We start from the raw sequence: 26,396 nt of genomic DNA, 5'->3' as shown, positions 1-26,396 counted from the left end.
TCTTGGAGTCTCTGCAGAGCCCCTGGGCCAGACCCCGTAGGGAAGGCTACAGGACTCAACAGCTCTGGTTGAGTCCACGGACCCGCCTGGCCTCGGGCTCCTGGAAAGAGTGGAGTTGTCCACAGGAGAGCCCAAGGGCTGAGGCCCAGTGGGAAGATGCCAGCCAACCGGAGCTGTCCCCAGTGGCCCCCAGCGCTGGCTGCAGAGGGACATGGCAGCGTGTGTGAGGTGAGGAGAGAGAGGGCTCCGGGGGCAGGAGTTCATTCGGTGAAGAGATCACCCGGATTTGTCACCAGGGCCTCAGGGCAAGGGCAGGTGGGTCACAGAAGTGGCAGATTCTGGACTCACTGCCTCCCTAGAGGGATCACCTCCTTCCTACTGTGTGAGTACTGCGTGTCTGGTATCCCACATCCAGAGTGTTTCAGTGGAAAATGTGATGTGGCTGATGGAGGAAAAGTGGGTTGGGAGGGTCAGCCTCACAACTTAGCGGTGGAACAGGCAGCTCCCTGCAGGTGAGGTCTGAGAAGAGGCAACCACCAGCCCCAGGGAGACGCTACCCCCTGATGCCCAGCACAGGCCCTTCACTCCCCACTGGCTCTGTGCGCATGCTCAGCTGATCCCCACCAGTGCTTCCTCTCTCCCTGACCCTTGGGGATTTGCTGATTTCTCCTCTGTCCTGACCTAGGGCAGAAAAACCCCTTCTCTTTGGACCTTAGGGGATGGCGGGGCAGTAGGGTGACCACAATCTCTAGGGCCCTTCTCCTTCTTCCTCCTCCTTTCAAAAATGAATAAAATGGCCTGAGAAGGTCACGTGACTTGCCCAGGCCTCTTGGACTGTGAGTGACGGCAGTGGGCTGGAACCAGGTCTTCTGACTGGGTCCTCCACCTCATCACACTACAGCCAAGACCAAGTTTCCCAGTAGAAGTTCCCCTCGAGATTCTGTAAACAGAGGAAGACTAAGAGGGAGCCAGACCCTCTCCCACAGCTCCCTCTTCCCGACCGTCCTGTGGATGCTGTCACCTCTAGGGACGGGCTCGTTGTCACAGGGGCTCAGGGTCATGTGGTCATTAGGATAATATTACACTTTAAAAAATTCTTTTGCTTTGTATTATTTCAAAAATTCGTCATTTCACAATTAATGTTAGAAAATGCAGGTAAGCAAATAGAAGAGAATAAACCATCACTTGTAATTTCAGCATTACCCAAAGTTAACCATTGTTAACATTTAGCTATATTTCCTTACAGTGTTTTTTTTCCTTTATATGCGCACATGTGTGGGTAGACGTGTGAGGCTGTGAGCATGCATACATGGCACATTCATATACATCACAGAGCTCAAGTTTAAAAATGAAATCATAATATCTGGTTGTCTCCTTTTTAACTTGGCAGTTGAATATAATTTTCTAGACAGTAAAGATTTTGCTTCATACACACATGATACGTATCCTTTGGATAAACTATAATTAATTTCGCCAACCCACTACATGGGAATTTAGGGTGTTCTAGGTTTTCTGTTGTGATTAAAACTGCTATGGTGAAATTCTTACGCTTAAATATTTTTTGCCAAAGTCACTGAAATTACATTTTGAGTCAACAGTATAGGGGCATTGAATGGTAAACAAATCGCTACCTAACAGTAGTGCCCTGCCACTCTGGAAAATTGTCCTTGTTGGGGCTCTGCTCCATTATATCGGTCACAGACCCACAGGTTGGGGCCACAACAGTGTGGTCCTCCCCAGTCCTTCTGCACATGGCCCCTTGCCCAGCTGATGGGTGGGAATTTCTAGATGAATGATTCTTATCTCCTCAAGGCACATTTCTCCTCTCACTTCTTCCTTTCCAACCACAGATCTCTGCCCGCTTTGCAAGAAGAGGTGGACATGACCAAGACCCTGGTGGAATATTATTTATTCACTGATTTATTTGTTAGGTTCTTGGTTTTTTCATTAGATGTTAGAGACCAGGGAGTGGGCAGAGATAGCAAGGAACCAATAAACACGTCCCCAGGAATGGGGAGCAACCAGTTGGGCTAAGAAATAGTGGCTGAAGCTGGAAAACAGGCAGAGGGGTCAGTAAGAGAAAGACGGATGAGGAACAGCCACAAGGAACAGCTGGAGGGACCATGGTGCCCTTACTGAGGCTGGAGAATAGCCCAGGGGCCCAGGGGGCAGGTGGGAATGCAATGGAATAAACAAAGGAAACAGGAAACACGAACCAGAGGCCAGGGAGCAGCGGAAAGACCAAGAAACAGTCGGTGGGGCTGGAGAAGTGGTAATAGTGGGGAGGAAGGAAGAGCCAGAGAGTCTGGGAACAGTTAGAGGGACTTCAAAAGAGGAGGAGGGACCAGGAGATAGAGGAACCAGAGGGAACAGGGGCCATCCAGAAGAATGAAGAAACCAAAGACTCAGCTAAAATGGAAAAGCAAAAAGGTTTGGTGTGCTGGGTAAGAGCCTGCCAGACAAGCCACTTCGAGAGGTACCAAGAGGCAGAGGAGAGTCTGAAGGGATGGGGAAAGGCAGAGGTACCGGGGAACAGGAAATGGGGAGAAATGAAAAAAGATGAGCCTGGAAGTAGGCAGCAGCCAGAGGGAGCGGAGAGCAGCTGCTGAGGCTGCAGAATAGGTTCGAGGGGCAGGGGAGGAATGGGCCCATGGGACAGCTGGGGAGACAGCAAAGGCCTCCAATGCTGAGGAGGAGCCAGGGCAGCAAACAACCAGGTCGGGGAACAGCCAGAGGGAACAGTAAAGCTGTGCTGGGTGTTCACTGGGGGTCCCAGACCTAAGCAGAGGGCTAGGGAACTGCAAAGTGGGCCTCAGAAGTGTATCTGGTGTTGGATAGCAGCCTGGCTGGCTGGGGAACAACTAGAGAGACTAGAGAAAAACTAGAAGGCATATAGCATCTGTTCCCAAAGCTAGTTAGCAGCCAGAGGCCCCATGTAGTGGGCACTGAGGTTAAGGGGCAGTTGCAGAAGCCAGGGAGAGGCTGGGGAGCTTCCAGAGTTCCCTGTGATAAGGTGGCACGGGTTTCCTGGGATGTGAGACTTCAGGGCTAAAACAGGAAAAGTCCTGGGCAAACTGGGACAGTTGGTCACCCTCCCCAAGAAGCAACCAAAGGAACCAGCTAAAGATCACATGTAATGTAAATGATGGAGAAGGTGAAAGTACAGAATCCAGCCGTGGCACAGAGCACACAGAAGTAGTGGGCTTTGATGATCAAGAGTCTAGGCCAGGAGCCAGCACTCCGCAAAGTGTGGTCCATGGGCCAGATGCATGAGCATCAGATAAGAGCATATTAGAGATGCATTCCAGGACTGCCCAAGGAGCAGGGAAGAATTGGGTCTAGAGAGAATTAAGAAGGCTCAAAGGGCGGTCCTGGGGTCACCACAAGAGCAAGGGTCTGGAGGACGGGCAGGCAGGAGGAGCGCTTCCCTCAAGCCTGACCCTGGGGCTCTCCCTGGGTGAGTGCCCTTGAGTGATGACAGGAGGCAGGTCAGGTGTGTTGCTAGAGGCTCGGCTGGAGGTCCTGCTCTCAACAACACTCAGCTCAGGAGAGCTGGTGAGTGGAGAAGTGCTGGGCACAGCCCAGTGCTTGTGGATCTGCCTCCGGGAGATGCTGGTGGAGGAGGAGGTACCATGAGTTCCCTGCCTGCTCTGTGCCCCTGAACACTCACTAATAAGGGCCCCCAAAGGACAAAGGATCTTTCCTTAGGAGCCGGTCTACCTGGCTCCTAGCCTAAGCTCTTGATCATCAAATAAAGGTTTCTTATTTCCTTATTGTTGAATCACTAGATCTTGTCTTTGATACTGAGTGCATTTTCTGTCCTGTTTAGGAAATCCTTATCTACTCCAAGGCCTAAACAAATATTCACCTGTATTTTCTCCTGTGAGTTTTAAAGCATTCATTCTTTTGAAACTTTTGATTCTTTTGCCTTTCATCCAAAATCACTAATTGTTAACCTTTGCCACATTTGCCTTCATTCTTGTCTCAATTTATGTATGTTATGTGTATATGTGTGTACACACAGATATACTTTTAGAGGGGGGGATCTGAAACCAGAAAACTCTTTATTGCAAAGGTACAAAGGCGTCACAGCAGAGATGTACAGCAATAAATTAGGTGTGGCCAGGAGGGGATGGGCAGGCGTGGGCCACATATTGCACAAACAGGGGGCCACCACATAGGGTCTCTTCTCCATAATTTATATCATGATAAAAGCAGCACAAAAATAAATATTGAAATGAAACTGCTGAGGTGGCCAGGGGCACAGATATACTTAAAACTTCATTTTCTGAACCATTTGAAGTGTAACTTGCCGACATAATTCCCCTTTACCATGAAATACTTCAGTGTGTACCTCTTAAGAACAAAGACATTCTCTTACGTAATCACAGTGCAGTTATCAAAATCAAGAAATTTCACATTGATCTAATACTATCTAATATTTGCTGTGTATTAATTACCTAACACAGTTTATAAATACAGTTTCCCCAGTTGTCATAATAACATCCTTTATAGCATCCCCACCCCCAGTCCAGGATCCAGTCCAGATTCATATATGACATTTAGTTGTCACATCCCTTTAGTCTTTAATCTGAAAGAGTTCCTTAAGCCTTTCCTTGACTTTCATGACACTGACCGTTTGGAAGAATGTCCCTCAATTCGGGTTTGTTTCTTGCTTCCTCATAATTAAATTCAGGTTATTCATTTTTTGTCAAGCATATCACAGAAATGATGCTGTGTTCTTAATGCCTCATGTCAATAAGCATTCAATGTCAATTTATCCTTTATTGGTGATATTAACTTTGATTGCCTGGCTAAGATGGTGTCTGTCAGGTAAAGCTGCTATCTTTCTCTTTGTAATTAATCATTATTTTGTAGGGAGATAGTTTGAGATTATGTAACTACCCTGGTTCTCATGCTTTTGTCCACTGATTATAACATCCAGGGATGATTCTTGCCTGTAACAATTAATTACTGTGCTGTTTCCCTAATGGTGTTTTTCTAATTGCAGCATTTCTTCTGCATTGATTAGTTGGCACTCTGCTCTAAGGAAAAACATTCCTTGCTTTGACTGCTGAAAGGACAATTATATGCCAGGCACAGTGAGCACACCTTGATTTACCATTTGTCACTAATACGAACTAGAGCTTCTCGGAGAAATGACTGACTCGAGGGTTAGAACACAGAAAGTACAAAATGATTCTGGAAGAACTCATTGTGCTGGAAAGTAATGAAGTGCTCAAAAGATGGGAACATGTCAAAATGACCCACGAGCCACTTTGAAGGAGCTCCCTGTGGCCAAATCTGAGATAATTTGAGTAGCAAAATAAATCATGATAGTAATAGATTATTATCTGCTGATTAAAGTAGGAAGTGACCAGTCCATACACTATTAGGCAGGTACATAGGTGGGCAGAGAGATAAGAAAGAAGTGAATGCTCCTTTTTAATAGCATCTCAATCTTTTTTTGCTGTGTCCCCTACTCCAGTCTTTCCAGGGATCATTTGGTAGTTTGTTAAAATGTTTTACTTTGAAATAATTGTAAATTTACAAGAAGTTGCCAGGATCGTACAGAGAGGTCTCAGGTTGCCTTTTAGCCAGTTTCCCCTAAAGATTACATCCTGCATCCCTAAAGTACAGTGTCACAAACAGGAAACCGACATTGCTGTGGTGTGCCGTTCTCTGCCATTTTACACACATGTAGATTCCTGTGCAATAAACCAGATACAGAACTATTCCATCACCGCAGAGATCTCTACTGGTGTTGACATCTTACCAGTTAGAGTAAAGTGTAGAAAACTTAACCTCCCTTTAAGTCCCTTTATCCTGGCCAGTTTATAACTGTCTTAAATATTTCCTCTACATACACAGAGATCCACATCAGAAAATGCCTAGACTTTTTGCTTTGACCTTCAAATGTAATTTAGAAAATTCAAGAGGAAGAGGAAAGTATTGTATTTACTCATATTTTTTCTCCTTCCATTTTTCTTCTCTCCTGATGTTCCAAGATTTCTCCCTTTATCATCTCCTTTCTGTTTACAGAACTTCCTCTAGCCGTTCTTTTTTAGAGTAGGTCTGCCGACAACAGATTTTCTCAGTTCGCCTTCATCTGAGAATATCTTGATTTCCTGCCTGATTTTCAGTTATGTCCTGGGTATTTTGGGAACGATGAGACTCTGGATATCATTTAAATCTTGTGTTTAGCAGGCTCTCTCCAATGCTGTTCTGCTAAAAAAAAAAAAAATAAAAAATAAAAGGGGGGGAGAATCTCCTTCTTAGTGCCAGGTTCCCTACTTGGCCTCTGACATCACCCACGTGGGGAGACAAAAAGGCTTTTGGGTTGGGGGTAGAAATTCAAGATCCCGGCATAGCCTAAGTTGATACTGTGGGAGAGGGGCCTCGTTATCTGCAGGCAGGGATGGAAATCTAGGCTCCCCACTCAGCCTTCGCTGATGGGAATGAGGATGGGGGCCACAGTTTTTTTTTTTTTTCCTGTGATGCTTGGCTGGAGTAGGGCAGTAATTAAATTTTTTCTGTCTTGCTCCATTGCCCCTTTCCTGGTCCTTTGGCTAGAGAGAGCAGACTTTTGGGGGGCTGTTTTTATCTGCATCATTTGGCATTCTGGGTTGCCAGCTTCTCTAGTACCTAGTCCAAGATATATGGGACAAAAAGAAAAAACTCAGGGAAATTACTGCTGTGTCATTCCTGAGTTTCCAATATCCCTAGCCAGTTAGCCTCTTTCTCTCCAAAGGACAGTTTCTTATCTTTGTTTTATACATAACATCCAGGGCTTTTAGCTGTACATAGCAGGAGAAGTAGGGAGAATTGTATCTATTCCATTTTGGACCCATTGGTAATTTTTAACTTAATTTTTTAATAGGTAATACATTCACATGGTCCTCTCCCCTTATCCCCCAGATCTCCCTAACCAAATACCAGTCTTGATTAGTTCGTGAGTGTGTGGATGGGTTTTATATGCTTAGAGATTATGCAAATAAAAGCGGCTAAGAAAATATCCTTAATATTTTTCTCCCAAGGATAGTAGGTAGGGTTACTGTTAGGTTGAACACTGATTTTTAATTACTATTAATTTTAAACTTCTTTAGCATGAAATATTGCACACATTTTGAATAATGCTGCTATAAATACTCTTGAACATGCCTCTTGTTGCACATGAGCACAACATATTCCAATTGAGCATATTTCTGTGGTTGGAATCACTGTGTCCGTGTGTATACATGTTTCAGCATAACCCGGTAAAGTCACAAATGCTTTCCAGTATGCTTGTCCCAATTTACACCACCATCAGCAACATGAGAGTTCTCACTGCACCATATTCTCTTCAATACTTCAGAAGTATTGCTAGTCTTTAAAAAAAATTTTTTTATTGAAATGTAGTTAATTTACAACATAAGTTTCAGGTGTACAAACATAGTGACTCACAATTTTTGATGATTATACTCCGCTTATAATTATAAAATATTGACTGTATTTTCCTGTGCTGTATAATATATCCTTGTGGCTTATTTTAAACCCATTAGTTTGTACCTCTTAATTCCCTACCCCTCCATTTCCTCTCCCCTCTTCCCTCTCCCCACTAGTAACCACTAATTTGTTCTCTATATCTATGACTCTGTTTCTCTTTTGTTACATTCACTATTCTGTTTTATTTTTTAGATTCCACATATAAGTGATATCATACAGTATTTGTCTTTCTCTGTCTGGCTTATTTCACTGATCATAATACCCTCCAAGTCCATCCATGTTGTTGCAAATAGCAAAATTTTATTCTTTTTTATGGCTTAGTAGTGTTCCATTGTGTGTATATATATATATATATATATATATATATATATATATATATATATATATATATATATACACACCACATCTTTATTTGTTCATCTGTTGATGGACATTTGGGTTGCTTCTAAGTTTCTTGGCTGTTGTAGATAATGCTGCTGTGAACATTGGGGTGCATGTATCTTTTTGAATTAGTGTTTTTGATTTTCTTCAGATATATACCCGGGAATTTCTAGATCATATGGTGGTTCTATTTTTAGTTTTTTAAGGAACCTCCACACTGCCTAGATCCAAGATCTTGAAGATATTTGTATATTTTATGTTTTTTCTATGTTATCTTTTAAAGGCTGTACTGTTTTGCCTTCCCCCCATATGTTCCTTCCAAATGCCTTTTAGCCCCCTTTGTGTCTCCCTATGTTGGTTTTTTTATGTTTTATTCAATTCTATACTGCCATTGCCTGGCACATAATCAACCAGTAAATGTATTGTATATAGTTCCTACGTTAATTTGAGGACTAAAGAGAGCCTATTTTAATCCTCATTCTTGAAAAAGAGAAGGACTGAGTGAATAAATGAATGAATGTAATTCACAGTGACTATTAAGATAGCTCAATAAGTTTTTTTTTTCTGTCACAAACTAAAATGCAAAACTAGAATCTGAGTAAAAACCCTACATGATACATGATGGTAAAAGTCATTAAAAACAACTTCCATCCGCCAGTGCTGCCCATTGTCACCTTGAACAGGATTGTGTTGTTCCAGGTCTCCGTGTCCTTTGAGGACGTGACCGTGGACTTCAGCAGGGAGGAGTGGCAGCACTTGGACCCCGCTCAGAGGCGCCTGTACTGGGATGTGACCCTGGAGAATTACAGCCACCTGTGCTCAGTGGGTAAGCAAGCTGCCCTGTGCACCTGGGACCGAGTGCTCTAGAGTGTGGGATGGCGTCGCCCTTGATTTGCCTGAGATTCTTCAGTCCTTTTGCACTTCTGTGATTATTACTGTATTCCCAGTGAAATGGGATTACTTCCCTGAAGAGCAAATGGCAGTGTCATTGAAAGGCCCCTGAAACCAAATTAGCTGGACCCAATCATGTATCGTGTCCTGTTAACAGGGTACCAAGTTCCCAAACCAGAGGTCATCTTCAAGTTGGAGCAAGGAGAGGGTCCATGGACGTTGGAGGAGGAAACCCCACATCAGAGCTGCTCAGGTGCGTGATGGGGGACATGGAAGTGGATGTCAGTTCTTCTAGGAGAGGCTGATAGCCTTTGAAAGGCTCTGAAGATAAGCTGGAGAGAGTTGACAGAAGCCCCTTCAATACCTAGATGCCATCTCCAAGTATGACTCTTGCCAATATCCATTGTCTTCTCTGCTTGGCTTTTTGACAAGAGAGCTGTCCCTAATCTCTGTACCCTGTGTCATGTAAATACCGCCCTATCTTATCTAGGAACTTTTTATTCTTCCTACTCCACTCCCACCCCCTTATCTTAGGTTCTTTCCTTGTTACATTTGAGTATTTCTAAATTTCTTCCCTTTTATTCCAATTCCCCATATCCACCCCTTATGCCTCTTCCCACAGGCAACTGATCCATTGTGTTTGATCCTTGAATTTGTGTGGTATTCTCCTAAAGCCTGAGTGTTGGTATATAAGTATGTATTTTTAGAATATATAAACTACATTGTGCTATGTGTCTTAATTCTGTTCCTTTTTTTGTTAACTCATCCCTAAGGTCCCTTTTGTAGTGGGGGAGAGGGTATAGCTCAGTGGTAGAGTGTGTGCTTAGTACACACAGGGTCCTAGGTTCAATCCCCGGTACCTCCAATAAAAATAAATAAATAAACCTAATTACCTACTCCTCCAAAAAAAACAAAAAAAAAAAACAAAAAAAGCAACCTATTGCAGTGTGTTCATCTGACTTCCTTCCTTCACATGGCTGCACGGTATTCCACAGTGTGCCAGCACCACATCTTATTTAACCATTCACCTGATGATTTCCATGAACTTCCAGCTCAGACAAACAACTCTACGATAAATTTGCACATAAATGTTCCTTTATGGAGTGTGGGGATTTCTCAAGGTTGTATATAGAAGAGAGGGTCTGCCTGGTCACTGCCTAGTCTGATCCTAAACTTGACTGAGCACCACCATGTTATTCTTGGATTGGCCATGCTAATCTATACTCGTGCCAGCAAGAGTGCACGAGGCTTCTGGCTTTCCTAGAGTTTTTGCCAACAGTTAGTAATACCAAAGTTTCTCATTTTTTGGCCAACAGTGGGTATGAGGTGGTGTCATTTTGTATTTGGCATTTCTCCAATACCTAGTTTGAGCGTTTCGTTATTGACCTAGTGCAGTCTCTGAGTTTCCCTCCTGTAAGTGACCTTGCTCCGGTTCCCCTTGTTTTGATTGAGTTTCTTGTCTGTTTCAGCCTGATTTACATCCAGTATTAATATTTGCCCCCTTTTCCAGCCTTCTCTTCTTCATTATCCCCATAAATGAGGCCACCCTACAGACCCTGTCTACTGTTCACCTGTCTTTTCTTTATATACATGCAAGGATTCATCCATCCTGAAATTCTGATGACTCTGCTTTTGACATCTCCTCATGAGCTTTGACAGAAAAACATCTGTTTTTTTCTGTGGTACTTTAGTACTACATTTTGCTACCCAGAAAGTTCCCTTGAGATGTTTCTCTTGATCCTTAGTACATCAGAACTTGCAATCATCACCTCACATATCAGAAACCCTCCTCACCTTCCAAGTTTTATCACATTCTGTCAGTGTTTCATAAATCTTTCATTGTTTAATTAATCACGCTGCCGTTCCTACTGCTTTTCTGTTCTTACAAATATCATTTTTAGTTCTCAGTTCATCTTCTCAGTTCCCACTAATATCACCCAAAGCCAGCTCTATATTTTTATTTTTTTAATTTATTTTTATTGAAGTATAGTTGATTTATAAATGCCCTGTTAGTTTCAGGTATACGGCAAAGTGATTCAGTTTTATAAATATGGAGCTATACATATATATATATATATTTTATGCCTGGATTATAATTTTTCTATTACTGATTACATTTGCTGATTCAATTCTTTTTTAGTTCATTTTAAATGCTAATGGCAGATTTCATTACCTAAAGCATTCTGTGTATCTAGACATTAGCTTTATGAAACGATCTACAATCATTCCCCATGACTTAGTATGTGACAATTAAACTCTTCTTTCAAAGAAATAAACAGCATGGCCATGTATTTCCAACTCAAACATGTATTTGTATATTTTGTATAACCTCAGTTCAACTCCATTTTTAACAATTTTTTATGATTCTATGAGGTTTATTTATATTAATAATTTTGTGAGTTTTGACAAATGCATAGAATTATGTAACCACCACTACAGTCCAGATATAGAACAAAAATTAGCCCAGGTCCCTTTGTTGTTGCTCCTTTCCACCACTTCCAGCCCTGGAAAATACTGATCTCTTCTCTGTCTCTATAGTTTTGCCTTTTCCAGAATGCCATATAAATGGAATCATACAGTGTGAAGCTTTTTTGGGCCTGGCTTCTTTCACTTAGCGTAATACATTCAAAACTCATTCATACTGTTGTCTCTTCCATAGTTTGTTCCTTTTGTACTGCTGAGTAGTATTCCATGGTATTGATGTACCACAGTTTGTTTATCCATTCAGCAGCTGAAGGAAATTTGGATGATTATGAATAAAGGTGCTATAAACATCTGTTTACAGATTTTGTGTGATGATAAAATTTCGCTTCACTTGGGTAAATATCTAGGAGTTGGATTGCTGGGTTGTATGGTAAGTATATGTTTAACTTTATTCAAAACCACCAAACTATTTTCCAAAGTGCCTATGCAATTTTACATTCTACCCAGCTATGTGTGAGAGTTCCAGGTGATCGACATCCCCACTAGCACTTGGAATTGTCCATTTAAAAAAATTTTAGCCATTCTAATAGTAGAATAGTTGTATCTTACTGTGGTTTTAATTAGCATTTCCATGACATCTGTCTATCTTCTTTGGTGGAGTGTTTGTGCAAATCTTTTGCCCAGTTTTCTACAGGGAACATTGTTTTCTTATTATTGAGTTTTGAAAATTCATTATATATTCACAAAATAAGTTACTTATCAGATACGTGTTTCGCAAATTTTTTCTTTTCATTTTCTTATCAGTGTCTTTCATGAGGCATTTAAAATTTTGACAGTGTCTGATTTATCTTTTTTCTTATTTCATGGATCGTGCTTTTGGTGTTATAGCTAAGAAATCTTTACCTAATCCAAAGTCACCAAAAAATTAGGTTTTACATTCAGTTCTGTGATGCATTTTGCATTAGTTTTTGTATGTGATTTAAGGTATGAATCAGAGTTTTTTCTTTTCTTTTTTTGCACATGGCTATCCAGTCATTCCAGCATCATTTATTTAAAAAACTATCCTCCTCTCAGCTGAATTGCCTTTGCACCTTTTTTTAAAGTCAGTTGCCATATGTGTGTGGGTCTCTTTCTGGACTCTTCATTCTGTTCCATTGACCTATTCATCTATCTTTACACCATTCCTACATTGTCTTGATTAGTGTAGCTGTGCAATAAACTTGAAATCATATAGTAGGAATCCTCCAACTTCATTCTTCTCTTTCAAATTGTGTTGGCTTTTCTAAGTATTTTGTATACCCATTTGAATTTTACAGTCAGTTTTTTTTTAAATTTCTGTAAAGGTGAATTTTGATTGTGATTACATTGACTCTATAGATCAGTTTGGAGAGAATTACATCTTAACATTATTGACTCTTCCAATCCATTAACATGTCTCCATTTCTTTGGGTCTTCTTTAGTTTCTCTCAGTGATGTCCTCTACCTTTTAGTGTTCAGGTCTTGTGCATCTTTTTTCAGATTTATCCCGAAGTATACTGTATTTTATGATATTTTTACCAAGCTTTATTGCCATATAATTGACATATAACATTGTGTAGGTTTAAGGTGTACAGCATGTTGATTTGATACATCCATATGTTGAAAACTGATCACCATCATAGCCTTAGCCAACACTTCCATGCCACCACATAGTTACCTTTTTTGTGGTAAAAACATTTAAGATCTACTATTCAGGCAACATCCGAGTATATATGCAATATCATTATCTATAGTCACCATGCTGCACATTAGATCCCCAAAACTTGTTCATCTTATTACTGGAAGTTTGTGCCCTTTGACCAATATCTCTCCACTCTCCCCACCCGCCAGTCCTCAGTAACCACCACTCAACTGTCTGTTTCTTTGAGTTTGGCTTTTTTAGATTGCACATGCTACCATGCAGTATTTGTCTTTCTCTGACTTATTTCATGATGCCCTCAAGGTTCAGCCAAGTTGTAGCAAATGGCACAATGTCCTTCTTTCTCATGGATGAATAATGTTCTATTGTATATGTACACCACATCTTCTTTATCTGTTCAATGCTGACAGACACTTGGGTTGTTTCCATATCTTGACTATTGGGAATAATGCTGAAATGAACATGGGAGTGCAGATATCTTTATAAGATCTGAATTTCCATTCCTTTGGATATATACCCAGAAGTGGGATTGCTGGACCATATGGTAGTTCTATTTTTAATTTTTTGAGGAACCTCCATACTGTTTTCCATAATGGTTGCACCAGTTTACATTCCCACCAGCAGTGCACAAGAGTTCCCTTCTCTCCACACCCTTATCAGGATTTGTTGTCTCTTGGCTTTTTGATGATGGCCATTCGGACAGGTGTGAGGTGATATCTCATTGTGGTTTTGACTTGCACTTCCCTGATGATTACTGATATCAAGCACCTTTTCATGTACCTATTGGCCATTTGTGTATCTTTTTTGGAAAACTGTCTATTCCATTCCTCTGTCCATATTTTAATCAGTTTCTGTTTTGCTATTGTGTTGTATGAGTTCTTTATATATTTTTGGATATTAACCCCTTATTGGATATGTGATCTGCAAATATCATCTCCCATTCCATAGGTTGCCTTTTCTTTTTATTATTTCTTTTGCTGTGTATTTTCAACATTTTCTTGATGTCTGCCATATTGGATAGTGTTCCCTGAATCTGACTCTCTATTCTGTGCTCCAGCTACTCAGATGATACATTTTCACCTTGTGAGCAGATTTCCCTATTTCATGAAATGGCTCTCAGTTACTCCAAAATACATGGCCCTTTTTTCCCCCCTCATCCTCTATCCCACAGAACTCAGAGAAAAGCACAAGATTTTAGACTGTGGTAACTAAGGCTTTTAGCTCTCTGTTTTTTGAAAGTTCCCAGAATTAAGGGCCTGTTTCTTATTGTATAATTATGAGCCTGTTTCTTATTGTATAACTTATTGTGGTTTCCTAATCAGGAGAGAGAAAACACATACCAATTTGAACAGGGAAAGTTTAACATAAAGAAATATTAGCTATACTGGGTGGGAGTCTTTGTTCCCACAGAAGAACGCAAAGGTATTTTGTTATGTATGTTCCTTGAGGAGGAACCCAGACCCTGCACCATGGCTGCACTGTTGTTTCTTTTCTCTTTTTTTTTCAACTGGACCACAAAATTTATTTTAAAGTTAAAATAATGAAGACGAGGGGTACATCGACAGATGACTGGATAAAGAAGTTGTGATATATTTATACAATGGAATACTACTCTGCCATAAAAAAGAATAAAATAATGCTATTTGCAGCAACATGGATGGACCTAGAGACCATCATTCTAAGTGAAGTAAGCCAGAAAGAGAAAGAAAAATACCATATCACTCATATGTGGAATCTAAAAACAAAAAGGACACTATGAACTCATCTACAAAACAGAAACAGACTTACAGACATAGTAAACCCGGGGAAAGAGGGTGGGAGGGGATAAATTTGGGAGTTTGAGATTTACAAATGTTAGCCACTATATATAAGAAAAGATTTTCTTAAAAGTTTCTGTTGTATAACACAGGGGGCTATATTCAATATCTTGTAATAACCTTTAATGGAAAAAAATATGAAAACGAATATATGTATGTATATGCATGACTGGGACATTGTGCTGTTCACCAGAGATTGACACATTGTAATTGACTGTACTGCAATTAACAAAAAAGAAATACACGGGAAGACAGAGGGGTACTAGTGCAGAGAGACAACTGGACCAAAAGAATAGAAGAGAGTCTGGTCATAGACACATTCGCACATAGATAATCGATTTATGGCAGAGGTAGCACTATGAGTAGAAGGGAAAGGAGAGATTTTCCAATAAATGGTGCTGAGACAACTGGGTATCCATAATGGAAAATATAAAATAGTCCTTCACTCATACCACATAAAACAATCAAACAGCTCCAGGTATATTAGATTAAATGTGAAAGGCAAAACCATACAGCTGTAGGATAATATAGGAGAATAACCTTACAACTTGTGACTGGAGAAAGATTTCATGAGACACAAAGAACACTAACTGGAATCTCTACATCTCTAACTCTACTCTCTATATTAAAATTAAGTTCTTCAGTTCATATAAAGAAAGTAGAGGAAAATGGAAAGAGGATCTAGAAGAAGACATTTGTAACAGATATAACTGTTAAATGGCTCTTGTCCAGAGTATATAAATAAGAATGACAGTCCAATAGAAAAATGAACAAAAGACATAAGCACCTCAAAAAAGAAATACAAATGGCCGGTAAACAAAGGAGAGATGTTTAACTTCATTAGCAATCAGAGAAATAAACATTAAAGCCACACGAATGGTTCTATACACTCTACTGGCAAAAAAAAAAAAAAAAATTAAAAATCTGATTCATCAAAAATTGGTTAAGATGTAGAAAAGTGGGAACTCTCATATATTAATGGTGGGAATATATATTGGTAAATCACTTTGGAGAAAAGTTTGGCATTTTCTTCTGAAGTTGAAATACACATTTTTTGTCAAAGTCACCACACTTTTCCTAGAGGAAAACACATCTGTATACAATCCCAAAGGCTCCATTCACATCCTTATCTATAGAAATGGTACCACCTCTGCTTGTACAGGACGCAGCCTCCGTGATTGTAGACAGATGTGTTTTCCTCTAGGACCCAGCAATTTTACTTCTTGGATACTTATTCTAGAAAACCTGCATACAGGTGTTCAAGGATGCACATACAAGAATGTTCACAGCAGTAGTTCATAACAGCCAAGAACTAGAAACAACCCAAATGTCAGTCCCCCTGCACTATTGTTTCTTGACTGCTCCTCCTTTGTTTCTGCATTTCCTCCCTTTCCTGATAAGCAACTATTTGAATCTGCCCTTTAAAACTCAGGGAAGGTCAAGGAAGCTGAATGAAGCCACTTTCCTGGAGTCAAGAACCGGGGTGGAGGGTGGGATGTGGGGGGTTAGGGTGTAGCTCAGTGGTAGAGCACATGCTTAGCATGCACAAGGTCCTGGGTTCAATCCCCAGTGCCTCCTCTAACAGTAAATAAATAAGTAAACCTAATTACCTCCATTACCTCCCCCCACCAAAAAATGAAGGAAAGAAAGGAAGAAAAGAAAGGAAGGAAGGAAGGATGGACATGGGAAGGATTTGTACCCAGGAGGGCCCCACAAAGTCTTGCTCTGTTTCACCAAGAGAGCCTAAAAATAAGATGAGACAATATTATAAACAACTTTATGCAAACAAATTTACCACTTAGAATAAATATTTCTCTTTCAAATTATTTTCAAGTAAAATAATTCTCCATTTATGTCTAATCTGCAGTTAAATGCATCAGGGACATTTTCATTTTAATTACATATATTTTTTATTCCCTAAGGTATATTTTCTTTCCAAATCTGGGTCATTTTTGAAACAGTTTTCTGTTCTCTATAGATATTTTGACCTCATATTTTATTTATGTAAATACGCTAAACAGTTGTTTACCAAAAAAAAAAAAAAGAATTATTAGCTATAGTGGGATTGAAGGAACAAGGGATTATCTAGTAAAAGTAAAGAGAACTCTAAAGAATAAAGGAATAGTAGGTTAGTGCGGGAGAGCACCTCTAGGGGTGTGAAGGCACACCCAAGGAAGCATCTCCCCTGCTTCCCAGGGATGAATCCAGACCTTGTAGGGAGGGCACATCCATGGCTCACAGCATGACAGAAGAGCTGTTGTCATGCCACACTGGTGGAACTTGCTGGAAATCTGCCCTCTGTGGTTCCAGAAAAAGCCGATCATAGAGAAGTGTCTTATCGGAAAGATTCCACTACACATCATCTGAGAGGGGTGCCCGGGTAAACTGCGGGGTGCTGGGTGCGGCTGGCTGCAATGCACTGCAGAAGCTGGGTGCTTGGGAAGCCCTATGAGCTGCGGAAGCTGGGTGCTACAGAAGTCACCTGCACTGCAAGATCAGCGTGCCTGAGGAGCTGTGTGGGCATCGGGAGCCAGATGTCGGTGAAGCCACCACACTGCAGGACCCTGGTGCTAGACAAGCCTTGCCAGAGGAGCCTGCTGAGTGAGCCCACGAGAACCAAGAAGCAAAACCCCTCCCTCCAGTGTTTCTCCATCACCCCGTGTTGGGAAGGTTCAATGTCACGCCAGATGGCAAAGGAAAAGAGACTCGGATCCATTTTTGTAGAGCAGGCAAGGAAGGGTGGATCTGGGGTTGAAAGACAATAAGTCAATGAACTGGAACACGTATTCTTCAGTTTTCTGAGGCCAAACGTGGGAAATAGTAAACTTCATTTTAATGAATTTGGAGAGAGAGGCAGAGGAGGAGATTTTGCTCTCTTTCAGAAGGATTCTTCAAGTATCTGCTCAGGGGAATTTAAAGGACCGTAGATTATATTTGAAAGGGAAAGACAACTGCATGAAATGTTCACCACTTCAGCCTTGGTGTGTTAATTCTTTCTGTTATAACACAAAACTGTGCCAAGCTGAGTAGCAATATGAGTGGTACCATGTCTGCTTTATACACTCATAGCAGATATAACCTCCCTAGGGGTGTACTGAAATTGGAACTGATATCAAGGACAATATGTTTTGAATATTCACAGAGGAGCAAAACAACAAGCTTAATACTTCCGTACAGCCCCTCTTACATAAGAATTCTGAGGTGAGTGGGTCCGTTCAACAAGTCAACTCTGATCCTGATGGGTCACTCACGGACCACATTTCCAAGTCATCGCTCCGCCATCTCCTAGGGCGTTGTTGTCAGCTGTCTGGTTGATGTTGGGTCACTGTTGAGTCCTCCGGGCTGGGGAAGGAGTAAATGGAGGAGATTGGTCCACTGTCTTAAGGCTTGGCCCTAGTGTGGCTCATATCACTTCTGCTCATACTCCACGGGTGAGAACAAAGTGAGACTTGTCAATGTGACGCCCAGCTGCGTTCTATTACTGTAAAAGAAGAGGCGGATAGACTTTGGTGGATGGCTTGCAGTTTCTGCCATAGATGTTTTGCCTTCTTCTACTTGGCACTTGTTGGAAGTATATATTTTTCCTGTAGATACAGAGGAATATAAATTTAATGTGGATGCTCATAATGGTTCAGAAGGAAAAGCAAGAGGAAGCAGAGAGATTAGTAAGGTTTTAGAGCTAATATGCAATGAGGACATATATTCTGAACTAGTTCTTCCATGCAGGCTTACCCTTAACAGGCATGTTTCTTCTGGTTGCTCTCCTCACCAGCCAGACTTCCTACATAGTGGATATGGATTCCCAGCATTCAAATCCCATCTCTTACTTATTTAGCCATTTGATCTTCAGCAAGTTACGTAACTTCTCTGTGCTTCCGTTTTCTCATCCATGAAACACGGTTGATGATGATAGCTACCTCTTAGAGTTTAGTGAGGATTAAAGGAGCTATTTTGTGTAAAGCACTTGGAACAGTGCCTGGTGCCTCATAAATGGTATATAATCGCTTTGCATCTGGTAAGCGTTCTAGAAGAATTGCGCATTACAACATTATTGCTATTTTCATTATTGTCACATGGACTCTTCCAGTTCTCTGTGCTCATCCTGTCCAAACTACACGTACCCTCTATTCTCTGCTAAGTGTTCTTGAGCCATTTTCATTTTTCTCTCTTTCGTTTTAGATGAGGATATGGGGCAAAGCCAACAACAGAGAACTTCTGGAGAAGCTTCATTCCACTGTGAGAAATTTGGTCAGTCCATAGGAAAAGATTCACTGTGTTCCATTTTCGAAGAACTGTGGCAAGGTAATGACCAGCTAGAGAGATATCAAGAAAACCAAAAGAACCCTTTGAGTCACATGAAAGTATTGATTAAGGAGAGGGGCTATGAATGTAAAAACCTTGAAAAAATAATTCATGTGGGGACCAGGCTTGTTCCTTCAATTAAAAGGCTCCATAACTCTGACACATTTGGAAAGAGTTTGAAGCACACTTTAAACTTACATAATCATAATAAAAGCAATGGAACAAAGAACTTTGATAAGAGATTTGCAAATGGTAACAATTTTGCCCCTAACTCTTCCTCTGCAAGGAATGAGACTGCTAATTCACGTGAACTTCATCAGTGTGAAAAACATCTTGGCCACAAACAAGTTCTCACCCACCATCAGAAAATTCGTACTGGAGAGAAACTTTACATATGTCCTGAATACGTAAAGAGCTTCACCCAAAAGTCACATCTTTTTGATCATGAGAGCATTCGTGCTGGAGAAAAATCCCATGAATGCAACAAAAGTGAGAACGTCTTCACTCAGAAGCCACACGTTGAGGTACCTCAAAGTGTTTATACAAGAGAGAAACCTTTTATATGTACGCAATGTGGGAAGGCCTTTACTCTCAGGTCAAACCTCATTACACATCAGAAAATTCATACCGGGCAGAAACCCTATACGTGCAGTGAATGTGGAAAAGCCTTTTTCCACAGATCGTATCTCTTTAGACATATGAGAATTCATACCGGAGAAAAACCTTATGAATGCAGTGAATGTGGAAGAGGTTTCTCCCAGAATTCAGACCTCAATATCCATCAGAAAACTCATACTGGAGAGAAACACTACGCATGCAGTGAATGCGGGAAAGCCTTCACAAGGAAATCAGCCCTGAGGATGCATCAGAGAATTCACACAGGAGAGAAACCCTATGTCTGCACTGAATGTGGGAAGGCCTTCATCCAGAAATCCCATTTCAATACACATCAGAGAATTCATACTGGAGAAAAACCTTACGAATGCAGTGACTGTGGCAAATCATTCATTAAGAAATCACAGCTCCACGTGCATCAAAGGATTCACACAGGAGAAAAACCTTATATATGTACAGAATGTGGAAAGGTCTTCACTCATAGGACAAATCTCACCACGCATCAGAAAACTCATACTGGAGAGAAACCCTATATGTGTGCTGAATGTGGGAAGGCGTTCAGTGATCAGTCAAATCTCATTAAACACCAGAAAACACATACGGGAGAGAAACCCTATAAATGCAATGGCTGTGGAAAAGCCTTCATATGGAAGTCACGCCTCAAAATACATCAGAAATCTCATATTGGAGAGAGACACTATGAATGCAACGAATGTGGGAAAGCCTTTATCCAGAAATCAACACTCAGTGTGCATCAGAGAATCCATACAGGAGAGAAACCCTACGCCTGCCCCGAGTGTGGGAAGGCCTTCATCCAGAAATCACACTTCATTGCACATCACAGAATTCATACTGGAGAGAAGCCGTATGAATGCAGTGACTGTGGGAAATGCTTCACTAAGAAATCACAGCTCCGTGTGCATCAGAAAATTCACACAGGAGAGAAACCCAATATATGTGCTGAATGTGGAAAGGCCTTCACGGATAGGTCAAATCTCATAACACACCAGAAGATCCATACTAGAGAGAAACCCTATAAATGCAGTGACTGTGGGAAAACTTTCACCTGGAAGTCACGCCTCACTATCCATCAGAAATCTCATACTGGAGAGAGACACTATGAATGCACTAAATGTGGGAAAGCGTTCATCCAGAAAGCAACGCTAAGTATGCATCAGATAATTCATACGGGAAAGAAACCCTATGCTTGTACAGAATGCCAGAAGGCCTTCAATGACAGATCCAATCTCATTAAACACCAGAAAACTCACAGTGGAGAAAAACTCTATAAAGCCAGCGACTGAAAATGCCTTCAGCTGGAAATCATAACTGGATAAGCATCGGCTGTCTCGTAGTGGGGGAGAGGCGTGCCTGACGCTGCAGTCATTGTGCAGGGGGGAAGTAGATGTGACACTCTACATGCAGCTTAAGGGAAGAAAAGGCAGACAAAGCCAAGTCTCCTTCAGCCAGTTGGAAATACAAGTACCTGCATCACCACTGTTGATATGCAACTGTACGCGTAGGGAGATGCTTCGATAAAGCATTTGAGTGATAGCCCTGTTTGGTTTCATGATTCACACAGGGACTCTCAGTCTCCTGCAAATGGTAGAAATGGAGACCCCCTAGGAGATGACTTGTTATCTCTTATGTTTTGCTTTTTGGATAAAGGACTTTATAAATTCAGCACTGATTGGTTCTTCATACCCTGGTATGTAAAAGTACTCAATATTGGCCACATTTTTTTGTTCAGATTTCTAGGGTGGGGAGAAGAGTGTTCATTGTCCAAACACCTCCAGGGCACTGAATTCAAGGCAAAAACCTATTTGGGAATGGAAACCTGTGAGTAGAAGCCCGGAGGTATTGTGATCATTGACATTTAAGACACAGAAAAGGTGGCAATTGTTCCCTCATTAATTCCATACTGTGGCAGCAGGTGACTCCCACTTGAAAGCAGGAGGCATACCTTCTAACCTATGCCTCCAGCCGTAGACTTCTGGTCCCCTTAGTAACTGACCCTAAGACAATGAAACTGAGCCAAGTGCTCTGGACTTCCAGTCTCCTCCACTGAAGCTTCTGCTTTCTTTGGGATTCGTCTTTGTAAAAGAATAGTGAAGAAATTGGGTTTCAATGCACCAAGTTTTGATTGTTTTTCTTCCAATTTAGTTAACTTGATATGTTCATTTTCTACATGCACATTAAGAGTAATTTTGTATAGATTTCTATGGGATAAAGCCATGTTGGATAATAGTTGGTGAGCCTAAGATATAACTGTACTTTATTATAGTTGAATAACTGGGTGACTTCTCTAGAAAGAGCATTGCTTTTTTTTTTAAGCACAGGTATATAGACCCTTTCTCATTTTCCCTTAAATATTTTTTTACAATATTCATAAGAAAAGGGGCTTTCTAGCATGTAATTTTATTTTGTTTTTAAACCCTTCTTATCAAAGTATAATGCATACAGAAAATGTATACATCATAAGCATACAGCTCATTGAATTCTCTCAAAATGAACATACTCAGATCAAGAAACAGAACATGACCAGCACCCCAGAAAAACTCCCTGTGCTCCCTGTCCAGGCCTTACTGTCCACCTCCCCCAGAGGTAAACACTACTCTGACTTAAATAGTTTTGTCTGCTTGGTATTTTATATAAATTGAGTCGAACAATTATATTTCATATTTTAGTAATATACTCTTTAATGTCTATCTTCTTTCATTCACATTATAAATGTGAGATTCATCCATGTTATTGAATGTAGTTATAGCTAATTTATTGTTATTGTCATGTTATATTCCATTCTGTGAATATTCTATGATACGTTTATCCATTCTGTTGTCGATGGACGTTTGTGTTGTTTGTAGCTTGGAGCTATTAGGAATAGTGCTGCTATAAATACTTTAGTACCTATCTATTGGTGAACATATTTATGAACTTCTGTTAGGTATATATCTAGGATTTGGACTGCCAGGTCATATGGTATCCATATGCTCAGCTTTAGTTTATAAAACCAGTTTTCCCAAGTAGCTGCACCAGTGTACACTCCCACCCGCACAGTATACGAGTCTAGTTGATCCACATCTTTGCCAATACTTGGTATTTTCCATCTTTTTTACTGTAGCCATTGTGGTGGGTGTACAGTGATATCTCAATGTAGTGGGGTTTTTTTTATTGAAGTACCGTCAGTTACAATGTGTCAATTTCTGGTGTGCAGCACAATGTCCCAGTCATGCATATTTATACATATATTCATTTTCATATTTTTTTCATTAAAGATTATTCTCAGTGTGGTTTTAATTTTATTTCCTTGTCCTCCAATTCCACCATTGATCTTCCCAAGACAGTTGACTGATATCTCAGATCTGAACCCCAGGCATGGCCCTCACATGACTGCACCATTTTACATCCCACCAACAACAGTAAGCAATTCATGACTCTAAATCTTCCCACACAAAAAAAAAGCCCAAAGCTTCATGGTTTAACCGGTTAATTGCATTGAACATTTGAGGAAAAATAATATCAACACTCCACAAAATCTTTCAGAAAGCAGAGGAGAAAGGAATACTCTTCAACTCTATGAAGCCAGTATAACCCTGATACTTAAGCCATACAAACACATCACAAGAAAAGAAAACTACAGACCAACATTCCTCATGCATATAGATGTAAAAATCTTCGACAAAATATTGGCAAATTACATGTAGCAACAAATAAAAGGATTATACATCATGACCAAGTGAGGTTTATTCCAGTAATGCAAGACGGCTTCAACATTCAAAAATCAGTCAATGCAATCTACCATGTTATATATACAGAGTAAAGAAGAAAAATCACATGATCTACAGATTCAATACAATTTTATTAAATTTCCAGCAGGCTCTCTGCCTCAGAAGTTGATACGCTAATCCTGAAATTTATATGAAATAGAAAAGACCAGGAATAGCAAAAAGGAATTTGCCAAAAAGCAAAGTGGGAGGACAGTCACCTCCCAATTTCAAAATTATTATAAAACTACAGCAATTAAGAGAGTGTGGTACTGGCATGGGGATAGAGACATAGATCAATGAAATAGAACAGAGAGTCCAATCGCTTCTCGGCCTTTTGGCTAAGATCAAGTGTAGAACGGACAGTCCAGGAATAAACCCTGATGCTTATGGTAAACATATATTTTTTTTTACAAAAGTGTGAAAGCAATTCATTGGGGAAAGAAAAGTCTTTTCAAAATTTGGTATAGGAATAATTGCATAGCCACATGCAAAAAGATGAATGTAAGTCTTACTTCCCACTATAGTAAAAATTAACTCAAAATGGATCAGAGACATAAATATAAAAGCTAAAACTATAAAAGTTGTAGCAGAATACATAGGAGGAAAATCTCGGTGACCTCGCATTAGGCAAGGAATTCTTATATAGAACACCAAGAGCGTGATCCATAAAGAAAAAATGATAAATTAGACTTCGTCAAACCTAAAAAGGTTTAAGCTTCAAAAGATACCATTAAGAAAATGAAAAAACAAAGCACAGACTGGGAGAAAACATTTGTAAATCATGTATCTGATAAAGGACTTGTATCCAGAATATACAAAAAAACTCTTTACAACTCAATAGAAAGAAGACAAGCAACCCAGTTTAAAACTGGACAAAAAGATTTGAAGAGCTATTTCACCAAGAATATATATACAAATAAGCACATGAAGAGATGCCCAAAGTATTAGTCATTAGAGAAATTCTAATTAAAACCACAAAGAAGTATCGCTTTACATGCACTCAAGTGGCTATTAATAAAAAAGATAATTACAATGAATGTTGGCAAGGGTATGGAGAATCAGGAACCTTCCTACATTTCTGGTATGACTGCATTAAAATGATAGAGCCACTCTGGAAAAATTGGGCAGTTTCTTAAGAAGTTGATCATAAATTTATCTAGGACCCAGCAGTGCCACCTCTATTATCTACCCAAAACATAAGTAATACATGTTCGCACAAACACTTGCCCTTGAAAATTCGTAACAGCATTATTCATACAAGACAAGAAGCAGAGACAATCCAAATGTCCATCAATGGGTAAGTAGAGATAAGCAAAATATGGTATATTCAGCAATAAAAAAGAACAAATACTAATAGATACTACAACATGGGTGAACTTCAGAAATATTATGCTAAGTGAAAGAAGCGAGACACAAAAAGATCTAATACTGTGTTTGCATGTTGTATTTATATGAAATGTCCACAAAAGTAAAATGTATAGAGATCTATGAATTAGTGGTCGTCTGGGGGTAAGAATGGGAATCGTCATTAACTTAATCAGTACAAGGGATCTTCTTGGGGTGATAAAAATGTTCTAGAACTTGGTTGTGGTGATGGTCGCACTACTAGGTAAATTTAATAAAGGTCATTGAGGTGATCATTAATTCCATTCCTGTTTAAACATCTTCGTTCCCTGCCATAACATTTGTTGCCACCTAAATCTAGAATGAAGTGGTGTCTTGGAGTCTATTGTACATTTAAGAATAAAGTTTTTTTTAAAGTTTACTGAACTGTACAATTTAAATATGGAACCTAAATTATGCTTCAGTGAAGTTGCTTCTTTTTCAGAGTGGTTTTGGCTATTGTAGGTCCTTTACATTTCCAGATAAATTGTAAAATAAGTTTGTCCATTTCGGCAATAACCAAAAAGCAGCTGTGATTTTTATTGGGATTGGTTTAAATCTATAGATCAATTTGAGGAGAATTGAAATCTTAACAATATTGAGTTTTCTGACTCATACATAAGGTATATCTCTCCATTTGTTTAATTTCTCTGAACAGTATTTTGTAGTTTTCCATGCACAGGTCTTTCCCATCTTCTGAAAAATTATTCCCTAAGTGTTTCATATTTTTGCTGCTATTTTACTTCTAGTTGTCTTATTTCCACTTTATTGTGTGGTATTCATTTTTAATTTCAATTTCTTATTGTTAATTACTGATATATAGAAAAGCAATTGATCTTTGTATGTTTATCTTGTGCAGCAGTTAGAAGGAAGAGTCCACACAGGACCACTGTCACCACTAACAGCAATTGCAAGTTCAGGGGGTTCCCCAAACCACCCTCACTTTCAAGAATTTGATAGAAGGACTCACAGAACTCACTGAAAGCTATTATACTCATGGTTACAGTTTATTACAGGGAAAAGGTACAAATTAAAATGAAAATCAACTAAGGGAAAAGATGAGAGGGGCAGGATCCAGGTGGATATCAGCTGCAGGGCTTCCAGTTGCCCTCTTTTCATGGAATCAAGACAGCATGACTCTCCTGGCATTGACGTGTGACAATAGCATGGACTGTTGCCAACAACAGGTTCGGCCACTGTGCTGGCCCAGATTGCCAGCAGCAACGCCAGTTTAGCGAATGCTTCCCCTTCAGCCCCCTCCCATTTATACAGGGTATCATTCCATATATCTAGAACTAGGGGACCATCTCAGCCACTAGGTAATACAGCTGTATTCACTGTCAACCCCAGTTTTGCCAGATGGGGTGAAGGCACAATCTATCACATTAGGCCTTTAGGAAGTCTACCACCTATGTGGGGAAGTCTAGCTTCCCCCCACGCAGCCTCTGTTCGTAACAGAGCAGGGAGGCTCCTTGCTACTGCCGGGCAAGGCTAGGAGTTCCACCACCAAGTAGGGCTCCACTGATGTTTCCCTGGCCGGAAAGGGAAGCAGTGCCTCCTTGCTGCTTTCCACGTGGCCTCCAATGACACCACGCTGGGATGAAGGAGAGGCGTGCCTCAATACTGACATGTGAGAGAGGAAGTCTAGGCTCC

General features: G+C 40.3%; 1 protein-coding gene across 2 annotated transcripts; it reads left to right on the top strand.

The window, feature by feature from the left end:
• On the top strand, window positions 1-25,125 carry ZNF41 (zinc finger protein 41). 2 transcript variants are annotated; one of them, XM_032474550.1, is made up of 4 exons: window positions 1-228; window positions 8,566-8,692; window positions 8,915-9,010; window positions 18,856-25,125. In XM_032474550.1, the coding sequence occupies exons 1-4, from the start codon at window positions 157-159 to the stop codon at window positions 20,895-20,897; spliced, it is 2,337 nt and encodes a 778-aa protein (XP_032330441.1). In that variant the 5' UTR covers window positions 1-156; the 3' UTR covers window positions 20,898-25,125. The 2 variants fall into 2 exon arrangements, with proteins under 2 accessions (XP_032330441.1, XP_032330442.1); XM_032474551.1 differs by having other exon boundaries at window positions 8,550-8,692.
• Window positions 25,126-26,396: the final 1,271 nt, after the last annotated feature.

Source organism: Camelus ferus, chromosome X (genome assembly GCF_009834535.1).
Source record: "Camelus ferus isolate YT-003-E chromosome X, BCGSAC_Cfer_1.0, whole genome shotgun sequence".
NCBI lineage: Eukaryota > Metazoa > Chordata > Mammalia > Artiodactyla > Camelidae > Camelus > Camelus ferus.
Note: the sequence above shows the minus strand (reverse complement) of the source record. Positions and strands in the feature narration are given on the sequence as shown.

What these genes read in the sequence shown, in the direction of transcription:
- ZNF41 (XM_032474550.1), top strand. Translation starts at nt 157, where the DNA reads ATGCCAGCCAACCGGAGCTGTCCCCAGTGGCCCCCAGCGCTGGCTGCA. An exon ending in GACATGGCAGCGTGTGTGAG is followed by an intron (nt 229 to 8,565) that starts GTGAGGAGAGAG and finishes GTGTTGTTCCAG; the next exon opens with GTCTCCGTGTCCTTTGAGGA. An exon ending in CAGCCACCTGTGCTCAGTGG is followed by an intron (nt 8,693 to 8,914) that starts GTAAGCAAGCTG and finishes TCCTGTTAACAG; the next exon opens with GGTACCAAGTTCCCAAACCA.